Source organism: Microcebus murinus, chromosome X (genome assembly GCF_040939455.1).
Source record: "Microcebus murinus isolate Inina chromosome X, M.murinus_Inina_mat1.0, whole genome shotgun sequence".
In the NCBI taxonomy this organism is placed as follows: Eukaryota; Metazoa; Chordata; class Mammalia; order Primates; family Cheirogaleidae; genus Microcebus; species Microcebus murinus.
Genome location: NC_134136.1, coordinates 36,464,394 through 36,485,102, shown reverse-complemented (window position 1 = coordinate 36,485,102; position 20,709 = coordinate 36,464,394). Strand labels below are relative to the sequence as shown.

General features: G+C 42.4%; 1 protein-coding gene across 1 annotated transcript in view; it reads left to right on the top strand.

The window, feature by feature from the left end:
* The window catches only part of COL4A6 (collagen type IV alpha 6 chain), a 280,716-nt gene that overhangs the window by 228,906 nt on the left and 31,101 nt on the right, over window positions 1-20,709 (top strand). Inside the window, exons 9-23 of the mRNA XM_012750455.3 lie at window positions 631-693; window positions 1,517-1,552; window positions 1,734-1,775; window positions 2,820-2,912; window positions 4,249-4,302; window positions 10,711-10,770; window positions 11,821-11,865; window positions 12,355-12,408; window positions 13,268-13,337; window positions 14,341-14,448; window positions 15,742-15,891; window positions 16,786-16,890; window positions 18,631-18,791; window positions 19,332-19,511; window positions 20,082-20,265. Of these exons, the coding sequence (XP_012605909.2) occupies window positions 631-693; window positions 1,517-1,552; window positions 1,734-1,775; window positions 2,820-2,912; window positions 4,249-4,302; window positions 10,711-10,770; window positions 11,821-11,865; window positions 12,355-12,408; window positions 13,268-13,337; window positions 14,341-14,448; window positions 15,742-15,891; window positions 16,786-16,890; window positions 18,631-18,791; window positions 19,332-19,511; window positions 20,082-20,265 (1,405 nt within the window). The remainder of the gene's footprint in view (window positions 1-630; window positions 694-1,516; window positions 1,553-1,733; window positions 1,776-2,819; window positions 2,913-4,248; window positions 4,303-10,710; window positions 10,771-11,820; window positions 11,866-12,354; window positions 12,409-13,267; window positions 13,338-14,340; window positions 14,449-15,741; window positions 15,892-16,785; window positions 16,891-18,630; window positions 18,792-19,331; window positions 19,512-20,081; window positions 20,266-20,709) is intronic.

Below are 20,709 nucleotides of genomic sequence, written 5' to 3'. Positions count from 1 at the left end.
CCTTAAATGTGTATTTGCTAATTTTGACAAATGCATACTCATGTGTAGCCCAAACCTCTATTAAGATATGGATGGTCATGATGGAGACTCAGACTTTTGGGGGGAGGGGGGGAAATGGGCATTTATTGAAACCTTAAAATCTGTACCCCATAATATGCCAAAATAAAAAAAAATTAAAAAATAAAAGATATGGAACATTACTGTCACCTCAGAAAGTTCCCTCCTGCTCCCTCCCAGTCAGTCCCTGCCCCCACTCCACCCCAAAGGCAACCGCTATTCTGATTTTTCTCCATCATAGTTCAGTTTTTGCCTGCATAAAGGTAGTAATATAATATGTAGCCTTTTGAGTCTGGCTTCTTTCACCTAATACAATGCTTTTGGGATTCATCCACTTTATTTTCTATATTAGTAGTTTGCCACTTTTTATTGTTAGTATTTAGTCTACTGTATAGATATGTCAGAGCTTATTTATCAATCCTTGTATCAATGGATACCTGAGACATTTCTAATTTTTGATCATTATGAATAAAGTTACTATGAACATTCTTGTACAATTCCTGTGGACATATATATTTCATTTTTCTTGGGAAACTGTCTTGCTTTTTGAACTGGTGAAACTTGCCTCTCCAGGGCCCACAAGGAGCACCTGGATCTCCTGGAGCTGAAGGACCCGTAGGACCACCAGGATTGCAAGTAAGACCAACTTAAGTCTAGTATGTGATCATAGTGTTCACATGACTGTTTTCTCTGCCATGCCATGGATTAAATGTAAGCCTATGTAATTTAAGCCTTCCTAGTAAAGAAAGGAGCATTCTTGGAGCTCCATTCTTGGAGCATTAAAGTGAAGCATGCTCTTGCTAGGATATATTGGTTGTCTTTATTTATCAGAGTCTTTCTGACCATCCAATCTGTGTCTCCAAAGCCTCCTAGTCTAGTTCAACCTACAGTATAGCCCAGGGATGGCAGTTACCTGACATAACTATTGCCACCTTCCACTTCGTCACCCATGACAGGCATTGCTAATGAATCATACCACCACCACCATCACCCACCCTGAATACTGAGGAAGCTTCAAAATCCTTCTCAACACTGCACCTTGGGCAGCTCTACCTACCTATCTTTCTGATGCCAAACATGTTTGCCATCATTGGTATAGGTGGAGCATAGCTGTGGTTCTGGAAAAACCCTGTCCCAATTGTTCTCCATAGTACATGAAATCCCACCACTCGTTATTTAGTCTTAGCTTTACCAAAGGTCATCATTTTGAAACTTCTGGTCTGTTGAGAGAAATGACACATGAAGTCATTAATACCTTAGCATGAATGTGCTTACAAGGTCAATTTGGGAGATTTCAAAGGAGACACAAAGGAACCGCGGGAGAGGCAGCTAGAACCTGCTATACCAAAGCCAGGCTACAGCAAGTGAGGAGGTGGCTTATGCCCAGTGATTCTTAATATGACCATGTTCTTTTTGACTGAAACTAACAAATGTTAACTCTTTTTTTTTTTTAATCTAGGGTCCTCCAGGCCCTCCTGGTCTCCCTGGTCCTGATGTACGTATACTTTCTCTTTGGGCATTTTGTTTCCTTACCACTCAATACTCTGGTTTCCACAGAGAAATACTGGTTTGGTTAACCCTACTTTCTGGTAAAAAGACTACATTCCAATTTAAATGTTTGGCACTTGTTTAGTAATTGATTTTGTTTTTTTCCTCCCTGTACCCCTGTGCCCCAGGGAAATATGGGGTTAGGTATCCAAGGAGAAAAAGGAGCCAAGGTAAATAGATTTTAGAAAATACAATCTGCATTCGCAATGTTCCAAAAAATGTCTCTGGTTGCACATATGTGCCTGCTTGTGTAAAGGGATTTGGTTCTTTGCCTTGGGAAATGAGCACTTCCCAACCCACATATATCCTTTCATGGAATCCCTGAGGACTTCACGTGCACATGCCACACATAGGCTACTGTGGTTCTTTTTCCTTCAAAATACTGCCATCTCCCTGCGTGCTACCTATGAAGTGTGTATGTCTTACAGACACAATCTCTTGAAATATACTCTTTCTCTTCCTTCCATCTGAGTATTTCCCTGGTGTTTTGTGTATCCTGTTACCTTCTCTTTCCTTTTCTCTGCTTCCCCCTTCCCTTCATCCTTCCTCCTCCTCTTCCTCTAGCCCTCCCTCCCTCTCTCTCTCCTCTCTCTCTCTCCCTTAACCTCTCTTTCACCATTTTCTTTTATTTCCCATTCCCTCTCATTTCCCTCTGTACAAATTACATGGTGATTTGGGAGCCTCAGGCAAGGCTGACAGCTCACTCTCCCCACCCTTCTTGGCTGCCTCCTATGGATTGCACTGCCTCCTGAAGGAGCAACTGTAGCTTCCAGTGTTCCAACATACACTTCACTGTCTCTGCTTGTGCTCTTGGCAAGGATGGGACCACTAAGAGTCTAATCATTGTTGACAAGAGGTAGTCATTCACCTTGCTCAAACCCCATTTTGGCTCTCTTCTGAATACCCTTTCATGGATGACCATGGCAACCATGAACCTGAAGTTTCCTTTCATCAATTTTGCTTCATCCTCTGCAGTGCTGGTACAAAATGCATTTTGTTAGACTTATAATTCTTCTCACCCTTTGGCAATGAGAGGGGTTTTTTTGTTTTGTTTTTTTGTTTTTGGGGGGTTTTTTTGCCTCATTGATACAAGGGTGAAGAGGCCAAAGTAATAGACAATTTCTTTTTGAACTATATCCAGAGGACAAACCCACCCTCTGGAAAAATGGTCTGTGTGGTTTACACTTTGCTTAATGTTTCTTTTGATCTAACAGGGGGATGTTGGCCTTCCTGGCCCAGCAGGACCTCCACCATCTACTGGGGAGCTGGAATTCATGGGGTTTCCCAAAGGGAAGAAAGGATCCAAGGTAGTGAACCTTTAAGACTAGGAAAAATTAATAAGCCTTTTTCTATTGATACCATAATTCAACTCTAATAACCAGATTATACTGGAAGAGAAGAGGGTTCTGGGTAATGGATTTTTTGTTTAAAAGTGAAAGTAAAAGCATTCTTTGTTTTGTCTCTTATGAAAAGCTTTCTAAAAAGGCTGAGTCTGTCTTTTGGCATGTACGTATGAGGTGTGCCTGAGTTTCTACATATTCGTTTAAGTGCTATTCTCTCTGTTTCACTGTTGCAGATTCAATTTTTGATATGCTGAATAACTTAAAGCAAACATTGAATAGTTTCTTTTCCTCCTAACTCTCAACCCTCCCAATACTTATGTTGTCCCCAAAGCACCATGACAGAACGTATAGGGTATATATGGTTGCTTTTGAGCTATCTTTTTGAAGAAGTTATTTGCCCTCAAATCTTGACCCTGCAAATAGGATATACTGTTTGTCACCAAGTGGCAGCAGATACCCTAATCCACCTGATCTTAACTCTCAAGGCTTAAGCTATAGACCCATTTAACCGAGATATGTTATGGCCTGTATTTTTATCCAAGTGAGTTTATACAACGTGCATGGTTGTATTTGAATGGATTTTTGCTATTAAAATGTACAGGTATCTTCCAATAACTGGCTTTCCCTTCCTTTGTGGGGTTCCTTTAAGTTTTGCGATTCTGTTCCCATGGACAAGGGCCCTGGCAGGGGAATGTGTTTGGTCTTATTTCTTTAAATCCATCTTTGTAGAAGAAAAAGCTCCAGGCCTCTTCAGGTTTACAGGAAGTAATCATTTCTTTGAAAACAGTCTAGGAGTATATGAGATATTGCCTAGCTCCCTAATCATTACCAAACTCTAGAGAGCCCTTCCATGGCATGGATAGATAAATTAGAATATCAGAGAAAGACAGATTAGAATGTTATGTGTCCCTATCCAAACTGTAATTATTGTCCTTTTCCCAAAACCATTGATTTCTTTGCTGTCTATAATTTGCTGTAGGAAATCACATTGAACAGCTTCTTCCACTAGAAAGAAAACAGATAATCATCTTTTCTATCTTCCAATTAGCCTGAGCTTTTGAGATTCTATTTTAGACAGTCATGAGCTGTGGTCCTTTCCCCACAACAAAGAGCTCCCTGAACTAAGACATCTTGGCACAGCTGTTAGGTAGAGAACCTGGGGAGTCTGCAATGCTCTGTGGTACCCCGATTGATACCTCATTGGTTGCCCACTTTTTTGTCCAAGTACTCTCAGGGACCCATCCTTCTTTGTGTTTACTGCCTCCTGCTGCTACTCGCTAACCTTTGGTTGCTTTTCCAGGGGGAACCAGGGCCTAAGGGGTTCCCAGGCATAAGTGGCCTACCAGGCTTCCCGGTAAGTCTCCCTGTTTGATCAACATGTATTCCAGGATCTGAATGGACAAAAGCTGTAGCAATAGAAAGCTAACAGAAAGACCTCTTCACATAGTTAGTGTAGAGAATGGCAACATCTTCATTACTAGAAGGCATTTAAGGAAATGTTCTTGTTTCTCGAACCCATGGGGACATTAGCCTGGATCTCCATGAGGCTGTATATCTCACAGGTTATTAGCTCAAGCTCTAGAGTTAAAACAGACCTAGTATTAATTTATTGTTTCACCCATTTATAGCTATGTGACCTTGGACCAGTTTCTTAACTTTTCTGAGCCTTGGTTTCCTAACCTACAAGAAAGGGATAATGATGGGGTGGTTTTAAGGATTAAATGAAATAATATGCATGAAAAGGGTAATTATCAATTCTTCAGTAAATGGTACCTACTCTTAGTAATCCTATCTCCACTTTTATATCTGCCTTTTTAACTTTCACTCAACCTTTTGAGGGCCCCTGTGTGCCAGGTATTCTGCTGGACTTGAAGGTTCCAACAGTAACTAAGTAAAAGTCCCTGTCCTTGAGATTACATTCCAGTGGAGCAGTGAGGGAGAAGAGAGACAATAAACAAGTAAACAAATGCATCACTAACAAGTTCACATAGCGGTGATATATAGAAGATGAAAGAAGGGTAAAGTGTGGGAGTGTGGATAGGGAGTAGGGTGGGCTACTTGGGACAGAGCAGTAAAGAAGGGGGCCTGTCCGAGGAAGTGATGTGTGAGCTGAGACCTGCATATTATAAGGGAGCAAGTCATGTGAAGTTCAGAAAGAGAGTTTCAGGCCAAGGGAACCAGAAGTACAATGACCTTAGGGTTAAGAAAACCTCAGTACTCTTGAGAAAAAGTAAGAAGGTGAGTAGGTGGAACAGAGTGAGCAAGGCCAAAAAACAAGCAGAGAAGCAGGAACCAGATCATGGCACCTTTATAGGTCAAATGTGGCTTTTATTTTAAACGTAATGGGAAGCTATTGGAAGGTTCTGACTTATATTTTTAAGATCACTCTGGCTGAAAGAGGGAAAGAGGGGCACTGGGGAGGGTGGAGTAGCAAACACAGAGGCTTTTGCAGCAGTCCAGGCAAGAGATGGTGTGGTGGCTTGGACTATGGTGATAGCAATGGAAATGGATGGAAGTAAAAATGTTCAACATTTTTATTATGGAACATTTCAGACATATATAAAAGCAGAGAGAATGGCATAATTATCCCCCATGTACCCATTGCCCAGCTTCAACAATTGCAGCAACTCATGGCCAATCTGAAGCAAATAATAGGCCAATCATTTCATCGTAAATACCTCTGTATTTCTAAAAGATAGGGACTTTTAAAAACATAGCGACAATATCATCATCAGTAATTATCAGTAATTAGTATCAGTTAATAAGGTAGAATTCACATTTATGAATGTCCCATAAATATATTTTTTTTACAGTTGCTTTTTCTTTAAATGAGAGTCCAAACAAGACTAATACATTACATTAGTTGATGTGTTTCTTAAACCACAAGATTAAAGACGAGATTTTCATGAATTGAGAGTAGGAATCAGGAAGGAAATGGACGAATAAAAGATGACTAGAACTGCCCCTCCTTGCTGCCACAATGGGGATAGATGACTCCAGTCCTTCCCTGTGGTACTGTGAAACAGTTTGGGTCTCTCTGAGTGACTAGAAAGCAGAGCCAGTGGGGCCAGTGGCACAGGTTGTTTCCTATTACTCCATAGAAACAAAGGGGCATAGAGAATTTTTTTAATCAGCTCAGCATCTAATGAATCAGAAGGGAAAAGAACCCTGGTATTGGAGACAGAACATCCAGATTTTAGACACAGCTCCAGCTCTGAGACTTTAGCAAGTCACCAAATCTCTCTGTATATCTGTAGTACGACAATATCTACTCTTTTTATTGATATAAAATATTTGTACATATGTATGGGGTACACATGATATTTTTTTACATGCATAGAATGTGCTAGGATCAAGTCAGGGTATTCAGGATACCTAGTACCTAGAGTATTTATCATTTCTATATGTTGAAAACATTTCAAATCCTCTCTTCTAGTTATTTTGAAATATGTAATACGTTGTTGTTAACTTTCGTCATCCTACTCTGCTATCGAACATTACAACTTATTCCTTCTATCTAATTGTATGTTTGTACCCATTAACCAACCTCTCTTCATCCCCACCTATACATACACCCTTCCCAGCCTCTGGTATCTATCATTCTACTCTCTACTTCCATGAGATCAACTTTTTTAGGTCCCACATATGAATGAGAACATGCATACATATCTACTCTTTTGAGGTCCAACTAACAATGTATATGAAGTTTCTTTACAAAGTTTAAAACTATGCTGTCTAATAACTGCTAGCCACATGTGCCTACTCAACCCTTGAAATGTGGCTGGCCTGAAATGAGATGTACCGTATGTATAAAATACGCACTAGATTGCAAAAACTTAGTATGAAAAAAATAATCTAAAATATCTCAGTAACAATTTTTACTTCCATGTTAAAATGACAATACAGGATGTCCCAAAAGTTGCCATACATAGGGAAAATGGAAAATTATAGCTAAATGTACCTTTATTTACAAAATATTAACTATAAAATTTTATAAATTTTTTCCTTTGCATGGAGACTTTTGGGACACCCTGTATATATGCTACATTTGGTTAAATATATCATTAAAATTAATCTCTATTTATTTTACTGTTTTAGTGTTGCTACTAGAAAATTGTTGCTACAATTGCTGTTATTGTTGCTACAATAACATAGTAGCTCACACTATATTTCTGTTGGACAGCACAAATACAAAGTACTTCACAAGTGGGTTTTGGAATAAGGTTTTCACCTTTCTTTGTAGAGAATTGCACAAAGAATTGTAGTATATTATATACATATTATATATTTTTTTCGTTGTGTATATTCTGTAGTATTGTAGATTCTAGCCACCTTGCGTCATCCCTGTGAGGAAAGCAAGGTGAGCTGGGATCATCCTTCTTATACTGATGAGGAAAGCACATTCTGAATGGGTGAGCAGGCTTATCCAGAGTCTGAAATTCAGCTTTCCTGCATTCTAGCCAATTCGGGGCTTTTTCCTCATACCATACTGCCCCCTACAGTTCGGTTTGTTTTAATCACAGTGGTGGTGGTGTTTTCATCTCTAGATCTCTAAAAAGGATTTTATGATGTCTTGTGTTATTGGGTTCACTAGCTCACGCTCTCTCCCTCCCCTTCCACATCCGAACTCAGAGTCCAAACTCAGAGTATTTTCCCTGCTACAATTTCAGCCCGTTCCCTTTTGTCCTGTAAAAGAAAAAGACTGACAACAATGCACGGTGATAAATTGCAAGGCTGTTTCAAGCTCAGCATTTCCAGTGTTTCACAGTGTGGACTGAAAAATAGAAACCCTAGTTGACTGTAAAGACATCAAGGCTGGAAAATATATCCCTTTATATAGAAGAGCATATTTTCACAGGGTGAGAATCAAGAAATCATAGTTCTCAGCCCACTTTGGCACAGATCCGATGTGTGACCCTAGCCAAATCCTATAACTCCTTCTATCCCAATATCTCTATCTGCTTAATAGGAACATTCATAGGTACCTTATGGGAATGGCTTCTGACATAAAAGTTGTAAGGAGAAAGGTGGTAATGTATTTGAGATATTCTGGGCTTTTCAGAGGAAACACACTTCTCAAATCCAAAGCCCTCACATCGGTTTTCAATTATCCATGCTCACTGAAAAACAAGGCAGCGCTGCAGACGGAAATCTCTAGGGAATCCAAAATGTTTCTTTTAACCATTTGTTTTCTTCCCATCTCAGGCCAAATCTTTACTAGAGACAAAGTGCCCAACCTGACAGATTTATGCCTCACCTTCTTTCTCTCACCCCTCTTTGCAGTAATGAAACATGCCTGATTTTCCAGCTCAGTCTAAGCTTCACTCATTTTGTCCCATTGTCCCTAGCAGTACACTCACACTCATAGGCCACAGTTCCCTCATGGAGGTTGTCAGGGAGAATTGTATACCCACGTGCCCTCTGTCCAAGGGACTAGCAAACAGAGGAAGGCAAAATCGAAGACATGAGGGGAGGGAAAGGAAAAGAAACTGGCAAATCCTGAAGTAACTATTGAGTGGATCTGAGGTAACTGCTGGGTAGGTGAGGTTTTCCCTTAATTGAGCCTCCTTAGAACCAAAAAGAACCAGGAGCCCAAGGCCCAGGAAAACAGGCCTGGAAACAGCTAAGCTAGTGCTCTAATGAGGCTTTCCGGGCCATGGGTGAGTAGGGGCGTGGGAGCGGCAGTTGCAGGATCGCCTGTGATAAGGGCTGCCTGTGATAGGGCCAGGTCCCAGGACATCTTGCTAGAACAGCTTGTTCAGCAGAGTCCCTGTACAGTGCCTCCCCGCACTGGGAGACAAGTTGAGCCTACAGCACAGTTACGTGTCTTGCCAAGTCATTTATCTTTTATTGGCTTTAACCCATACACACAAATTTCTTTCTTTCATTTTTTCTTCCTTTTTACATTTTTTTATATATTTATTTTTGTTCCCACTGTAGCACAAGCTCTCAGATACTCTCTCTGGGAAAGCAAGAGAATCCAGAGGCTCTTTCTGTTTTCCAAAGGAATGCAAGGTCCCCTTGTATTTATAACTGTGGGTGAGAGAGGTGGGGGGCATGAAACAGTTCCTGGGCATTCTTTCCTTCACCATTTGCAACAGTTTTGTGTTGTGGGTCATTATTCCATTCAATTCTACAAGTATTTACTGAACTACCTTGTATGTGTTCCAGCTGCAGTAACAGGCCTTGGAAGGAGACATAAAAGAGTATGATATAGGCCTTTTGCTTACAGAACTTTCATGCACAACTAATCTTGTTGCTTTAAGAGTTTGAGGCAGCATGGGCTACCATGGCTTTCACAGGCAGATCAGGGAGGGCTACTTGAAGTAGTTGACTTCACAGGTCAATAGACACATTCCACCAGATGGCAGCATGCCTTAGTTTCCAATTTGAGATGCAGAAAAACTAATATTTCAAATAAATTTGCAGTCAGTTTAACCCACAAGCCTTTCAAATTAGACATTCTATTTGGCATGAGAGCTGAGCTATTTGACAGACAATTACAGATGTTAAAAAAAAAAAAGAGAAAAGGCAAGTGGGGACCAAAGCCTATTTTGAATTGGACCCTTTACAAACACATACCCTTGCCCCCAATAAAAAAAAAATTTAAAAAACTACCCACATTAAAAAAAAAAATCACACACACCTTGGCCTGGAAAGCCAAGGGGTATTCAGCCAGCTTTCAGTTCCCTGTAGGGTGCTGAGTATGGACGTAAGAGGAAGAAAAAGTTACAAATGGAACTGGAGCAGTGCCCTTCCACCAGCTGAGCCAGGTCACATCAAGAGGACAACAGGAGATGTGCCACGACAACATTTAGTATCTTTTATAAGCTTGCATTTGAGAAAGCTTCACTGCCTCCTTTACTCTCACAATAGGATAAAATGTCATTTGCCAAAATTTGTGCTCCAAAAAGTACGGTTTTAAACAGCAATGAAAAAATGGCCTCGGTTTTCTGTGAAAGACTTTATCCACTTTGATAATGAACTCTTCTGTATCTTGGGGGCCCAGACGTTTGCCTTGGACCCAGCGGGGAGGAAGCTCTCTCTCACTCACTCTACTCCTTGGAGATTCTGCTTGTCCCTAGAAAACCCCCAAGTCATACTTATGGCTGCAAACTCTCACCTCCTATGAGCAGGGTAAAAAGGATTAAAGACCATTTCACAGTCCCCTTTGGAGTACTCCTACGGCCAGGCAAGAGCCCTACAGTCCAAGTACAGGAATTGAAGGGTTCCAGACCATGCTTAGATAGAAATACTGCTTTCCACTGAAAAGGATGTTGTGGCCATCATGTCTCCAAAGGGGAAAAACCCTTCCTCCTAGTATCAGCCTCCATGGATTTGCACAAGCCCCATTTGTGGGCCAAAGAATTAAATTCCTAGATGATGGAAGGCAGACTGTTCTTATGGAAGGGGCCCTGGAATGGAAGTCAGAAGACCTGGCTTTCTCACTGACTTTAACCCTTCTGGATTTTAGTTTCCCTATCTGTAAAATCAATCAAGTTAGATATTTAATTATTCCTGTGCTGTTAGCTAATCATACTATAAATACATGTAATAGTGTTGGGGGGGGGAACATTACTTCTAGAGCTAAAGGGGAGCCCTGAATGAATGGCGCTTCTCAGAAAGTGACAAGAGACTTACCACGGTGATCGTCCCAAATGGGACAGTGGAGCTGATGTGAAATTATCTCCTTGCTTCGAATGGAGCCAGGAGACTTATGAGAAAATGAAGGTTATAATTTAAGGTTTCTCTTTTCCTTTAGGGATTTGGAACTATTGGAGAAAAGGGAGAAAAAGGAATCCCCAGTTTGCCAGGACCTAGGGTATGAACTTGGAATGTTCCTTGCCTGGGTCTGTCCAGTCACCTGGTCCTTTTCCTGCCTATTTGCTTCTTTATGTTATGTAACTTGATGACCACCTAAGCTTCTCTTGTTTCTCTTCCTAACTCTCTGGCAGGTTCCTAAACCTCTTTCTCTCCACTTATCCCCATTCCCTTGACCAAGTGGCTCCCTTGAATAAGGCATGGTGTACCCCCTACTCTAGCCTCCTCAGCCTATTTACTCTCCTTGCCCTCATGTATAATTACCTTCTGGGCTAAAGAATGATGTGAGTGTTGTCTTGCTTTCATTCCATTCTATTCCAAGGGAATGTGGGCAGGGGCGTGGCACAGGAATAGAAGAAAGAGGGCCAAATGAAATCATTATAGGATAGAAACAAGCCTGGAGGGTTCTAGAACATAGTGATGTTTGAGTCAATGGTTTCCAACAATAATCTCATTTTATTAAACAGAGAAATAACTATTAGCCCCTCTGATTCCTAGCTTGAGGCACTTAGGTCTTGAGCTAGAACCAGTTGGCCAACCTTAGCTTTAAATAAGTAATGTTAGAGAATTGTGTTTTTAGCTTGCCCATGAAGTGTGTTAAGAGTCCTTTGAGTATTAGCAATATTCATCATTACCCTGCCATTTCTTTCTCTACTTTTCCTTCTCCCTTGTCTTGAAAACACATAATCACCAACAAAGAATGCATTTGAGGTAGAAGACAAGAGGCCCTCCCATAATCTATTTAAAAATCTCTCCTGACTTGGAACTAGTGCAGACTAAGTATAATACCACCCAGCCCTTCCACCAAATTCCACCTACTACTTAAAATGTTTCCATTTATTTAGCTCTTAAAAATGTTCCATGTGGCTATTCAGCCTGATGGATTAGTGCTTAGAAAGAAGTCTTTAAATCAGGTCTAGAAACATTCTCTTACCTGATTTTAGGAGCTGCTAAATCCTGAACTCAGTTGGATAGCTTTGTTTTGTAAGTAGAGTGACTTTTTCTATCATGGGCTAGAAATCTCTCTAAGGTGTGGTTATTCTCTTTACAGGGTCCCATAGGTTCAGAAGGAATCCAAGGCCCTCCAGGGAGACAGGTATTTTGGTTAATATCATTAAAGCCTTGATGTATAAAATCCTAATCAAAAGGCCCCGTTGCTTCACTTAACATGGCCAAAAGAAAACATTACTCATTACGTAAATTGTCCACCTCACTTTTATTGGTATAATCTTAGCCACTCTCTTCTGTTTTCATCCAAGAAGATAGGTATCCACTGTCAAGTTTGGTACCTTACCATGCCATGTTGTGGTCATCCATCTTTGGCATACTATCAGGAATTAGCAAGGCCCAACCTGCTCGTATCCATCTCTAGCCTTGCAACCCATGTATCTCCTAATATGTAAGTTGGCTACCAACTGCCATACTGCCTTCTGGAAGACTTTACAGCTTCCAGAGTCAGATAGAATTCACACATAGGCTGTAATGCCAGCTGAGATCCCTGTGCCATTTGCCCTGGCTTGATCCAAAGACAAGCCCCTCTTATGCTTTTATACTTTGAACTTAGTGGTAACTGTTTCTGTTACAGGGCAAGAAGGGATCCCCAGGTTTCCCTGGGCTTGATGGAATTCCAGGAATTAAGGTAATGCCATTGGGAAGTGAAAATGCAGGGTTGGAGAGATAGAAAGGGTAAAGAATTACCATAAATGCCTACATGTGAGATGAAGTATTTTTAATATTTTGACATTTTAGATGTCACTTTTTTCTCAAGAAATACAGGCAACCTATCTTCAACACAAACAGCTGATAAGCATTTCTTGGATACTACTTAATCAATGGTAAACTAAGAGGCAAGGGCTGATGGGAGCAAGTCCAACCCTAATAGGAAGAATATTTTATTATTGACATTGTTTAGAATTGCCAGTCAGGCTTTATTATTGTTTTTAAGTTCTCTACATACAATGCATCCCCTTTTTTTTGCCTGCAGCTGGGGCAAACAGCTCCCACCACCCCACCCTGGATATGTCACTGTATCTGATTCTGGTACATGAGTCCCTCTTTTGGGAGATCTAGGACTCCTTTGACTTCCTCTGCCTAACATCATCTACTAATAAGAGTAGTGACAGTAACAGAGTCCCAGGCTTGCTGAGAGTAGGAAACAAAGTTGAAACTCTGCTCCCTCCTTAGCATCTCTTGGGTACAGCCATGTTGTCTGTGCCTATGATATATTTCCCAGGCCCAGAAGCAGATTGTCCTTGAGTGGGGCCTTTGTCCTTGTCAGGTTTGCAGTTTGAGTGTCACAGACCTCTGTCCTGTCTTGTATTATCTTCATCTTAAATTTATGGGAAGTTAAAATTAGCCTATGGACTAGTTGACCCTGAAAATCAGGGGTTAAAGAACAAGGAACCTTTCATTTTCCTAGGGATAGGCCTTGAAGGCACATAGATCTTGGGTGATAAGGTCATGAAAATATTTGTGTTTAATGTATTTAATCTTTGCAGGGTGAAAAGGGCAGCATTGGCCTGCCAGGCCCAGACGTTTTCGTCGATATAGAGGGTGCTGTGATCTCAGGTGCAACTTCTCCTTAATTTGAGTGGAGGAAAAAAGACAGAGGGTTAAATTTTATATCCCCTGAAATTGTTAAAAGGATATTTTGTTAGCCCCTGGATTGCTGCTAAACACAATATTCCCACGGGCCCCTCATGTGTCCTAAGTTTGGGGAATAAAGCTAACTCCAGTCTCTAGGACAGAGAAGCCAATCCCAGTACCCCATTTTTGTGTTAGGTACACCAAGACTAGAATTTAGGTCTGCCTGGGCCTGAATTTGGTAAAAATAGTTCTCCTGGGATGCTTGGAAAAGATTGATATCCTCCCCAGCTGGACTGACTTCGGCTCGATACTACGGAACACTCAGGGTCTCATATAGATGATCCCATGCATGCTTGAGCTTGACAATTTCATAGGAATTGGAAAAGTATCTTTGGTTAAGGGAACAAGTAGCACTATGGTGCTTTAAAAGTTTGTCTTTACCTCTCCTTGTCCTGGTTATTTGTCTATGCCCAACTCTTCCCTTTGCCTTCTCCAAAGATCCGGATGCCTAGTGTCTCCACCAAAGGCTTCTACTGTAATGTCTCTTCCACCTGAGCCTCTTGACTTATCCCTCTCTTCTCATCCTGTCAGGCCCATGCCCTGTCAGGTATTAATAGTTAACAGTGGCTTCCAGTGTTCCACCCCCAGGAATCCTATGTACATAACGTAAATAGTGGACTTCAACATCTTAACTGAAATGGTAGACATTTGAGGCATTACAGCAGATTGGTAGTAGTAGAAGAACCTTCCTGGTACTTAGCAGAGCTTGTCATGGAAGGCAAGCTCTGGCCAGATCAATGGTTAACGCTTGTGGAGCCACAACTCCAGCAGGCCCATTGTCATGTGAGGCCATTAGCATCTGGAAGACCTGGAAAGTACAAGAAAGGCACATCTAACCCCAGGGCAGCTCCCTGTGTTTATTTTTGGACATTTGTGGGCCTCCTCTGTGTTTGTTTACTACTTTGTTCTTTCATTACAATGCCAGGTTATCCTGGAGACCCCGGTGCACCAGGCCTCCCAGGCCTTAAAGGAGATGAAGGCATCCAAGGCCTGCATGGCCCTATTGGTGTCCCTGGCTTGCCATCATTACCAGGTGAAAAAAATGACCCATCCCCTGCACAGATCAGCCCTCTATCCACTGTGGTTCCAGGCATCCCCTTCTATACCTCTGGGTCTGGGCACACACCTAGCCAAAGTCAAAGGAGAGGTAGACTATAGTCAGTAGGTTCCCCACTGCCAGCCCAAGGCTAATGTGGGGCGGGGGGTAGGGCCTGGGTAAGCAGCTTTCCTTTGACTTAAATAACGTACCATAGCTGGACTGGCAATCCCAGACTGTCACTGAGATTTGCAGCAACCAGAGGGGTCCTTCGTTAAGATGCTAGAGCCATGTCACTCTTCTGTGGATGTGCCATCCCAGCTGATGCTTGCCAAGAGGGGCTAACAAAATCCCAGGGGAGGCCGGGCGTGGTGGTTCACGCCTGTAATCCTAGTACTCTGGGAGGCCGAGGCAGGAGGATCGCTCAAGGTCAGGAGTTCGAAACCAGCCTGAGCAAGAGCGAGACCCCGTCTCTACTAAAAATAGAAAGAAATTAGCTGGACAACTAAAAATATATAGAAAAAAATTAGCTGGGCAACTAAAAATATATAGAAAAAAATTAGCTGGGCATGGTGGCACACACCTGTAGTCCCAGCTACTTGGTTGGCTGAGGCAGGAGGATTGCTTGAGCCCAGGAGTTTGAGGTTCCTGTGAGGTAGGCTGATGCCACAGCACTCTAGCCCCGGCAACAGAGTGAGACTCTGTCTCAAAAAAAAAAGCCCAGGGGAAAATTTATATCCATACCCTCACTCTCAGCTTAACTCTGGCACTAAATGATCCCAGCATCCTATGGGTGACACCCTTGAATTAATCAACAGAGGGACATACCCATATGTCATTCTATAGTGGCAGGCAGAAAAAGGTCATGGCAGAGTCTGGGAAGCAGTGATGCCCCAGATATAAAGCCCCAGACATTACTTTTAAGGTCACCAGTTTCTAAATCCCTTGGACATGGGCCTCTGTAAGGATATTTGTGCTTTTAAAGCAGCCACTTCAAAAAGGTCTAGCTGGCTCCAGGCCTAAGGTGGAAAAACATAAGAAGTGGGAGGCTGAAGAACCAGGTTTTCCTCTCAGCTTTGCCACTAAGAAACTCTGGGCCCCTGTCTGTGTCTCCTCTTTTCTTTGGGCCTCAGAGGTTAGTCTAATTGATCCCTAAGAACCCTTATAATTCGGATACAAGAGAAAGGCAGATTCTTCCCTTGGAGTTGTTTGCAGCATATGCCACCGATTGGAATACGCCAAAGAGTAGGACGATATGATGGGCATTTGTGTGGGGGCTTATCCTTTCAGGTGTCCCAGGTGCCTTAGGGCCACAAGGATTTCCAGGGCTGAAAGGGGACCGAGGAAACCCAGGCCATACCACAATTGGGGCAGCTGGTCTCCCTGGCAGAGATGGTTTACCAGGCCCGCCGGGCCCACCAGGCCCACCTGGCCCACCTGGTAAGTTATTCATTTCTCTCTTTGGTCTTGAAACTCAGGTGTGATCCAGACTGAAGAACAATCATGATTTTTGAGGGAGCATCTCACAGGTGAAACAGCTAAACTAGGACACATGATAATGGCAGGGGGCAGCGATGAAGGCCCCATCATCTCTGAGTCAGAGCCCTGCCTCTACTAGTTATCAGCTGTGGCAGAATTTTCTCCCTCAAGGAACAAGCAAATAGGGCCATCTTGGTGGTCAAACACCTTCCAACTTTTGTACCCATTCCATTTTTCACTGTTCTGAACCCCTAGGCCTCTGGTTTTTCAGGTCCTCAAGAAGCAGCACTGGCTCTTTTGAGCTTCTGCTGGTTCACAGGGCTCCAATAGGGTGGGCTGAGAACCTGAGGGGGAAAAAAAAGCCAAGCCTAGATCCTCAGGATGGCTGCTAAAATCCTACACAGGGCTTGTCCTCCTTACATCTTCTATCTGAGTATGGGATTTTAGATTCTGAGAGAGAGGCTGGAAATATTGCCCAGCATGTTTCTTTGTAACCTAAATCCCATGACTGCTGCATCTTGCACCTATTTCCTCTTTTGTCCCAAAAGAGCTTTCTGGGACTGCTGAGTTACTGAAGCTACTTTTTTCATTTCAATATCCCCAGTGTCTAGTACAGTGCCTGGGACATAGTAGACTTTCTATAAGTATTAATAGAACAAATTGAACCAATGGAGAATCCTGTTAGCTCCTTATTGCAGACTTGGAGTCCCTATCTTGAATTTTATTTTTTTGTCTCTACTCTGGGTGTTGTTGAGCCTCAAGGACTCAGGCCTTGGTGGTTGAGCTGCTATGGTGAGCAGGCAACTCATCAGGCTTACATAAGCTGCCAGTCATTTTTGTTTCTTTTTCCTGCAGGTCCAGCATTTGACACTGGAACCCTGCACAAAAAAGAGCCAGGGTTCCCTGGTCTCCGAGGAGAACGAGGGCCAAAAGGAAACCCAGGCCTCAAAGGAGTAAAAGGTGATTTTTGTTCCCTTAAGTTTCTTGGTCTCTTAAACTGCTTAAAGAAGGTTTTATGGGGAATGAACAAAACAACTGCCCTGGGAACCAAAACAAAAGCAATTGTAGATCTTGATTGGGGATTTGATTATAGGATTACTGGAAGTGCTATATTTGGGCCTCTAAGACTGAGGCTGGCAATTGAGGTCACACAGGACAAGGTAGTGTGCAGGCTACTTTTCCTATCCCCTCCACCTATAGAAGCTTTTGCCAGCAACCCAGGGTGTTAACTGGCACATGCTGTAACCACTCCCACTTTGCAAGGCCAAGGATGGAAGCTACTTACTACCTTCAGCCTGAAGGAAAAAGCTCTGAACAAGACAAGACCCAAGACTCTGGAAAAGGCAACCAGCTCCAGGAAAACAACTCCAGTCCCCAGTGATGTTGGAGAACTGATCAATGACCCCAGCCTTCGGCTATACCAATTCTCTCCATCTTCTTGCTGTCTTTGGGTCATGTCCCCACTCCTTACTCTGAGGGAAAGAAGCTCAAATAATTCAATTCATTATGGTTGCAGCCTAGGCCGGGTCAAGGAAGAGGTGAAACTACTGACTGAGGAACGGTTTGGGGATGGCCTAAGGGTTTTAGGTATCTGAGATCTTTCCTCTTCTCTTGAGGAATTAACAGTTCTCCTGGGTCTCCAACAGATTTCTAAATTATTCCTCTACTTTCTTATTGCCCTGTCATAAAATGTTACTACCTAAGTTTAGGAGCTAGTTAAGAAATTTCTGAAAGCTTGATCTCTGCTATTCAGATCCAAGGAAGATTACTTGAGGGGAAAGGGCAGTAAATTTTAAGTTTGGACCTAGGATGTTAATTTTGGCCCTCACTATAGAGCTGGTGTATTTCTCAGTACCACTCTTACTTCTAAAAAGGACAGCTCTGATGCTTCCCCTTCTGTATTTTCACGGGGCCAAAAAGTTTTCTCTAAGTCTGGAATGGTGATAGTGATTCTCAAGCTTCATTGTACATGAGAATCATCTAGGGAGGTTATTAAAAACTTAGATTCTCGGGTCTGGCCTCCTGAGACTAATTGATTAGGACTGGGATGGGGCCCAGCAAGCTGTCTTATAAATAAGCGTCATGGGTCAATCATGTAGGAGGTCCATGGATCATACCTTAGAAATACTAATCTGAAGAACAGACTGTTCCCTTAGAGTTTCAGAGATTATCAGTGTCCTAAAAGTAGGAAGAGGCCCTTCAGGATCTTAGGGGAATTCAGCATCTCCTATGTTGGCACCAATTCTCATTTTCAAGACCATAAGCATGGAAGGTATAGGTGGTTGGGCCATGGTGCTAGTGACCCCTTGATATCTCTTCAAAAGTGCTTTGCTGAAATCTATTTTATTTGGCATTTGTCCCAAGTGAACAAAAGTAAGGGGAAAAGACATTTTGGTGAAGAGAACTTTTGAGTGGCTTGGATTCCAAACTTTCAGTTGGTTAGTGTGGGTCAGTGGTTCTCAACTGTGGCTGTATACTGGGCTCACTGATGGGTGGGCCTCATTTCAGGCTAATAAAATCTGAATCACTAATGTAGGCATACTCTGATGAAGAATGAACCAAGTTCATCTAAGTCTATTCTCTGCAGGCCTTGTAATGCTCTCCATGGAGTCATTCAAGGCACAAATAACCACTATCAGTTCTTCCTTCTTCTTGGAAAAATGGCCCGCTTTGTTCTATATTGTCTTTTTTTTCCCCCAGGGGACTCAGGTTTTTGTGCTTGTGATGGTGGAGTCCCCAACACTGGACCACCAGGAGAACCAGGCCTGCCTGGGCCACAAGGTCTCATAGGCCTTCCAGGCCTTAAAGGAACCAGAGGAGATCCAGGCTCTGGGGGCACACAGGGCCCAGCAGGGGATCCAGTAAGTCTTGCCAAACTTTGGCCCTGAGGGAGCAATGGAAGCTTTCAGGTGTACCTCATTCCTCCCCACCCCAGTCACTTTCCTAAAGCACATAAAAGAAAGGTGGGGATAAAATAAAACTTTGGGGTTTTGACCTAAAACATGAAGAAGTCTGACTAAAGTCCCTTTCTACTTTAAACTACCTGCCTTCCCTTCCTCCTCCCCCCCTTCCTTCTTTCCACAAGATTGTTCACGTTGGCCTAGCACTGTGCTGGGCCCTGGAGATAAAATAGGAATTAAAATGTGGTTCCCTTCCTCAAAGATTTCAAAATTTACAAAGAATACAGAAAATGGGTCAAATTATAACTTGATAAGAAAAAGAAATAAAATAAAGAAAGAATACAGAAAGTGGGCAATTATTATCTAAGATGACAACATAATCAAGTGCCCGGAACAGGGTCAAAATGTATCCAAGAGACCTGCGTTAGGTCATCAGTGTGTCGAGTGCCAGAATTCTATGAAGTCTGCCTCTCTTGGTTATTCTCTTTGTCTCTTTGCCAGGGTTTATTTGGGCCTCCGGGTGTTGTAGGCTCCAAAGGAGAAAAGGGGGAACCTATTCTCAGTACAAGATCAGGGATGCCAGGGGACCAGGGTGATCGTGGCCCCCAGGGGTTCCCTGGTGCGACAGGAGCCCCAGGCAAGGATGGAGTACCAGGTTTGCCAGGTCTGCCAGGCCTTCCGGTAAGTTGATCATTCCTGAGTAATTAGCTTTATAAATCCTCACACCTGACTTGGGTGGGGGGGCTAGGAGGTCTCATAACCATGACACAGGGCAGAACAGAGAGTCCAGAGTATCTCGCCCTATCTATGCCACTGACATTTTCACTCTATGATTTTTCTTTCTGTAAAATGAGAGTCTTTTATTTTCTCAGAATAAGTTATTGTCTCATTTGATAAATCTGGTAAAAATTGATCATATCACTTAAAAATGATTCAACTTCTTAATGGCTTTCCCCTTCAAGTAATCCAGCCACTTTCTGTGACCTCAAGGGTTGTTATCCTGCACATTTCCTGCCATTTCCTCCAACCCCCATCTAGAACCATTTTCATTACTAGATCATCCAGAGTTGACAAGACTCATTTCCATTAACTAAAGTCAGAGGAAGTTGATTGGTAAACTAGAGTGATAGAAAATTTTAACAAAATACAAAGCATTGGTCACACTGGTTACCTCTTTCCTATGGTCAGAGGACTCTTCAGATAAGTCTCTAAGTTAAACTTTTATTCTTTTTTTGTGTGTGTGCTGTCTAGGGTGATGGTGGACAGGGCTTTCCAGGTGAAAAGGGGTTACCAGGACTTTCTGGTGTAAAAGGCCATCCTGGTCCAATTGGCATCCCAGGAATTGGGTTGCCAGGACCTCCTGGACCTCGTGGGCTTCCTGGAGATAAAGGAGTAGATGGATTACCAGGGCAACAAGGACCTGCTGGGCCTCCAGGTAAGTCATGAAATCAGATGGCTTTGGACTTGGAAATTCAACCCTTTGTAGAGTAGATATGACTCAGATGCATGAAATGTGTCATAGGAAGAGAGGAGGCTGACCATAATTACTACTTTCAATCCTCTTAAGGGTTTTCACGTGAAAAAAGGATTATAATTGTATTGTGGTAAGCTTAGAGGGCAGAACAATAGATTTTGGTCTACTTAGTGATTCCTAATAGTGTAGTCAGAAAATGTAGCAGAGCTATCTAGGGAGGTTATGAGCACATAATCCCTGGAAAAGTTCAAAGAGATTAGGATGACCATTTATTACAAATATTATCAAAGTTATGAGTGGGAGATTGGAGAAAGTGTCCTCTAAGTTGTATGGTAATAACATTAACAAGGGAGAACCTTTCCTCAATTCATGGAATCTCAGATTGGGCAGAGATCCTAGTTGCAT